The following is a 5,520-nucleotide window of genomic DNA, read 5'->3' as shown; positions in this document are numbered from 1 at the left end:
CAGCTGCTCTCCTCGCCTACATCGATCTGCCTCTCTTTCCCTGGCCTGTTTGGGTCTGTGGGCCTGCTCAGCTTTCCTCATAGAATACATAGAATAAACCAGGTTGGAAGAGACCTTCAAGATCATCGCGTCCAACCCATCAACCAATCCAACACCGCCCAAGCAACTAACCCACAGCACCAAGCACCCTGTCAAGTCTTCTAAAAACCTCCAGTGATGGCGACTCCACCACCTCCCCAGGCAGCCCATTCCAATGTGCAATCACTCTTTCTGTATAGAACTTTTTTCTAACATCCAGCCTGAACCTCCTCCATGCTTTGCTGGGCTCTGCCACAGGATCCATTTCTGCCACACCCTGCCATTTCCCTGTCCTTCCCAGGCCCCCCTGCCTGGGGAAGCAGCTCCCTGCAAAGGTGCTGGGGTCTGTGTTGTGTTGAGGGCTGCCCTGCACGTCATTGACCAAGGAAGGCAGAACGGGCATGCTCTGCCTTGCAGCAGGGGAAGTAAAGATTGGATCCCCTGAGCTATCCTTTGCTAGGCTTGAGTTTTGTCCCCCCAGCCTGGCAGGGGGATGTGTGGGTGGGGAATGTTTTGAGCCCCATGCATGGGCCCTTTGCCTTGTAGGAACCTCCCCTCTCCTTGCAGCCCCCTGCTGCTGCCCAGAGCTGGGCCCTGTTTCTCTGGTCTCCTTGGTGACAATCTCATCGCTCCTTGGCTTCTCTCCAGCACCTGAAAATAGCCACTGAAAGTGGAGATGCCTGCTCCCTTCTCTGCTGCCAGCACCCAGGGGTGGGCGGGCTGGAGATAGGCTCAGCACCCCTGCACTGCTGCAGGGCCAAGGCCACCCAGGACCAACTGAGGTAGCTACTGTGTGTCCTTATGTCACCCAGGTCCTGCTGGCCTGTCCCCAGCACCAAGCCCTCATCTCTCCCTCCCTGCCTTGGGCTAGCACCCAGGGGCAGGGACTTAGGTCTTTGCACCTCACCACGGGCTAGTGTCCAACTGTTCCCCAAGTGTCAGAGCCATTTTGTCTCCTTGGCCTAGCAGGCACCAGCCTGCTCACCCACAGCTGCTTCAAGGGCCATACGGCAGCAGGCCAAGGGGTTATCTGAACCTTCCTGAAATAGAAATAGAGGCAGCAGTGAGCTGGGGCTGGTCCCGCGGGCAGCGAAAGAGGTTTCCCCGGGACTGTGAGCCCTTGGGTGGCTTGGGACAGCTGAGCGAGAGCACGACCCCAGGCAGGGCCAGCGTCGGGGGCAAAGGGTCGCTAGCTGCTCTGCCTGCTGCCCAAGCCTGTGGCCGGGAGTCGGTCCCGCTCCACATCCCCGGGAGAGCAGAGGGATGCTGTGCGCGCTCCCGCTGCAGGGCTGCATCCTGACAGGTGCTGAGCACCACTCCTGAAGGCTGGGGATCGGTGGGGTGGGGGACAAGCTTTCTGCTCCCAATCCTCTCTCCGCCGCCCCGTCTCTCGCGTCCCCGGGGCCGCGGCCATCCCCACCAGTCCGGGCCCGAGAGGTCGCTGGGCGGCGCAGCGGCTGCGGGCGACGGTGGTGGTGTCGGCTTCCCCCCCCGCCCCGGCGGTGGCGGGGGCACGGCTGGCATTCCTCACTGACACCCTATCTGCCAGGCCTCCGCTAGCCGCGGCCCCAGAATAGCCGCGCTGCCCCGCAGTCAGCATGGAGCGACTCTCCGGTCCGGCTGCGTCCCAGGTACCGCCGGGGCGGGCAAAGGGCCGTCCCCGACACTTCGGGGTGGTGGTGGGGGGATGTGTGGGGGTTCCGGGCAGCCGTGGGGGCAAGAATGTGGAGTGCAGCCTGGCCTGCCTGCCCCGCCTGTCCTCAGCCCCTTTGGAAGAGTTAAGTGACATTGGGGTAGGGTCTGCTCCGTCCGGGGGCCGGCTCTGGGCTCTTAGGGCCCTGTGTCTTTGTCCCTATGGTTGGTTCGGGAAGGTTGGTTCTGCCACCGGTGGATTTGTGGTCCAGGGGCACTCTTCCCACTGCCACTTTGTTGCGGTAGGATCTCCTGGGGACCCGGGGGGCACAGGGTCAGCCAGCCAGCTGTGCTCAGTTCCCTCCCACCTGTGGCTGCCCACCTTCCCGGGTTATTGTAGGGTCTCCCGAGGCAGACCTGGTTCCCTGGGAGCAGGTGGGGCTGGGGGGACTCACGGCACGGGAGGAAGCTGGACCGGGATTTACACCTTGGGGTTGGGACAGGGAGAGGATGATCACGGAACCAGCATGGACACGCTAGGTTCCAACAGCAGAGACAGGAGCTGGGGCAGGGAGGGGGAAGAGGGGGGGTCGGGGGCGGGGTGGGTTGCCATCCCCTGCCCTGACCCGGGGACTTCCTGCTGCAAGGGGGCAAGCTGGGTACCCTGGGCTGGAACCACTATGGGGGTGGCAGGCTCCAGAGATCCTGGGTGAACAGGGTGCTCCCTGGGAGCACAGGGGCTGAATACAGCCTGCATCTCTACTCTGAAAAGACTGTCCCCTCTGCCTGGCCTGGGGGGAACTGGGGCAGTTCCTGTACCCAGGTGGGTACAGGCAGCAGCCATGGGTAGGGAAGAGGCCAGGCTGGCTCTTGTTGACCCCTCTCACTGTGTGCCCACCACGCAGGTGTCGCTGCTGGATGCTGCTGCCCACCCTAAGGAAGAAGGTGGGTAGCAGGCAGCATGTAGGTGGAGGCAGGGTGGCTGGTTTACTTATGCACTGGTCCTCTGCCCACTCTACCCATATCCCTTGTTGCCCTCACTCCTCAGATCTTAGCTCATTCCCAACAGCTCCCAGTGCTGCCCAGGCTGGAGAGCTGCAATAATGTGTGCTGCCTCTGTGGAGCAGGGAATGGGGGGATAGAGGGGTGGTCTGTGAGGAGCATCCCCTCTCACAGCATCCCCCCCTGTGCCCTGTATGTAGGAGGGTGCTGAGACCCGGTAGCACAGCTCACTGGCCAGGGCTGGGGTGGGTTTGCCTGCAGGGTTCCCAGAGCCCCCGTGCCACAGGGAAGAGGAGCAAGAGGATAGACAGAGCCCAAGACCCGTCACCTTCACACTGGGCAACGAGGTACTGGGGCTAGGCCCAGAGAGTGACTTCCAGAACCCTGATGCTGAAGTCTACATGCACTTCATGAGGAGCCACTGTTGCTACGATGCCATCCCCACCAGCTGCAAGCTCGTCATCTTTGACATCTCCCTGGAGGTGACAAAGCAAGGGGATTGGTGGGGACAGGCAGGGAGGGAGTGAGCTTGGGCACCTTCTGACCCCCTCCTAACTCTGCTGGCAGATCAAGAAAGCCTTTGTGGCACTGGTGGCCAATGGGGTGCGTGCTGCCCCACTGTGGGACAGCAAGACGCAGAGCTTTGTGGGTGAGTGCCAGCAGCACAGCCTGGTCCCTTCTCCTGCCTGGCAGTGAGGGTGGGGGCAGCGCTGCCAGCCCCACGTGTCTCTGCAGGGATGCTCACCATCACCGACTTCATCAACATCCTCCACCGCTACTACCGCTCACCCCTGGTGAGTGCAGCAGGGAGGCCATGGGGTTTGGGGTGGGGTTGGGGTAGGAAGGGGCACTCCCTGCTCCTTCTGGTCCCCTCTTCAGCACTGGGCCATGACTGGGAGATGCTCTGGGCCAGCCCAGCATCTGCTTGGCACTCAAGATGTGATTCTTTGCACTCACAGTGATGGGATGAGATGCCTGGGGAGGGACAGCACCACAGACTCCCCTGTGGGGCCACTGAGACTAGGTCATCTTTCTGCTCTCAGGTTCAGATCTATGAGGTAGAGGAGCACAAGATTGAGACCTGGAGAGGTAAAAGGCAGGGAGTGATGGGGTGGCTGGGCTGGGAATGCTGTGCAGTGCATGGAGGTGGGCTTTGCAGGTGCATTGCTGCATGAGGGGGCTGGGGGATCCCCTCTTCCACCTCTCTTCCTTGGCAGAGGTGTACCTGCAGGGCTCCTTCAAGCCGCTGGTCTACATCTCCCCGAGTAATAGGTGAGCACCTGCCCACTGTGGGAGAGCACATCCAACAGGGGGTGGTATCTGCGATACACCCATATCCCCCTACCGTATCCCCATCACCTGCAGCCTCTTCGATGCTGTCTACTCCCTGATCAAACACAAGATCCACCGCCTGCCTGTCATCGAGCCTGTCTCGGGCAACGTCCTGCACATCCTGACGCATAAGCGCATCCTCAAGTTCCTCCATATCTTCGTGAGTGCCAGGGCTGTGTGTGCGCACACGGCGAGCACGCAGGGGCACGAGCGTGGGTGTCAGGGTGTGCACAGGTGTCAGCCCAACCCTGCCCCACCGCAGGACTCCACCATCCCCAAGCCCCGCTTCCTGAAGAAGACCGTGCAGGAGCTGTGTGTCGGCACCTTCCGTGATGTCGCTGTTGTGCCCGAGACTGCCCCTGTCTACACCGCACTGGAGATCTTCGTGGACCGCCGTGTTTCAGCCCTGCCAGTCATCAATGATGCTGGTACCTGAGGAGGGAACTAGTCATCTCCCCATCTCCAGCAGCTTTGGTCCCATCCCCTTCCAAAGCCCCCATCCTGCCTCCTGGGGTGCAGGGGGAGCACAGTGGGTGGTCTTCAAGGCCCCATCCCATCCCATGACTTGTCTCTCTTGCAGGGCAAGTGGTTGGCCTCTACTCCCGGTTCGATGTCATTGTGAGTACCACGCCTGTTTACATGCCCAGGCATGAGTGGGACCCCTTGCATGCTACTGGTAGGGTGTTCATACCTGCCTGTGCCCATGCAAACCTACCCTGCACACAGTGACATGAACTTGCTGGTGCAGATCTGCCCTGTGCATCCCTAGGGCTTGGTGTCCTAGGCTGCACCAGCATAACAGTGTGAGAACACTTTGGGGCATTGAGCAGGGCTACCTCTCCCACAGCATCTGGCAGCCCAGAAGACCTACAACAACCTGGACATTAGCGTGCGGGAAGCACTGCGGCAGCGCACTGTCTGCCTGGAGGGGGTCCTCACCTGCTACCCACACGAAACCATGGAGGACATCATTGATCGTATTGCCAAGGCACAGGTGTGATGCCAGGGACTTGGCCAGCACCAGCCCCTGCTGCCCTACCTGCCTGTGACGCTCTGTCTGGGCCCACAGGTCCATCGCTTGGTTCTGGTGGACGAGAATCAGTACCCGCGGGGCATCGTCTCCCTCTCTGACATCCTCCAGGCCCTTGTGCTCACTCCCGCAGGTATCGATGCTCTTAACTCTTAGCCCGTGATGCTCCGTCTTTCTCCACTTGTACCTTCCATTTCTCTCCACTTCAGGTAGGCAGTGTCCCCTACTACTGCACGCTTGTCCCCTCTGCTGGGTCACCCGCACCTTAGTTACCTCCCTGCTCAGGCTACCTCCCTCCACCCCAACTAAACTGGCCCCAGGGAATGGAGATGGCTGGGGCTGGGGTCTGGCAGTGCTGGGTGCCCAGGTGAGGATGGCAGGACCCAGGTGCTGCTTGTCCCCAGGGACACAATGATCACAGGGGATCCCTTCTGGAGTCCTGATCC

General features: G+C 61.1%; 1 protein-coding gene across 1 annotated transcript; it reads left to right on the top strand.

Moving 5' to 3' along the window:
* The first annotated feature begins 2,965 nt into the window (after positions 1 to 2,965).
* PRKAG3 (protein kinase AMP-activated non-catalytic subunit gamma 3) lies at positions 2,966 to 5,417 on the top strand. Its single transcript, XM_054175600.1, is given in 10 exon segments — positions 2,966 to 3,194; positions 3,280 to 3,444; positions 3,447 to 3,506; positions 3,756 to 3,801; positions 3,930 to 3,984; positions 4,078 to 4,204; positions 4,307 to 4,472; positions 4,625 to 4,662; positions 4,892 to 5,038; positions 5,114 to 5,417. Coding segments are annotated over 10 exon segments (1,002 nt in total). The 5' UTR covers positions 2,966 to 3,113; the 3' UTR covers positions 5,231 to 5,417.
* The last annotated feature ends 103 nt before the right edge of the window (positions 5,418 to 5,520 follow it).

This window comes from Dryobates pubescens, chromosome 2 (assembly GCF_014839835.1).
Source record: "Dryobates pubescens isolate bDryPub1 chromosome 2, bDryPub1.pri, whole genome shotgun sequence".
NCBI lineage: Eukaryota > Metazoa > Chordata > Aves > Piciformes > Picidae > Dryobates > Dryobates pubescens.
This window is presented reverse-complemented; position numbering and strand designations above follow the sequence as displayed.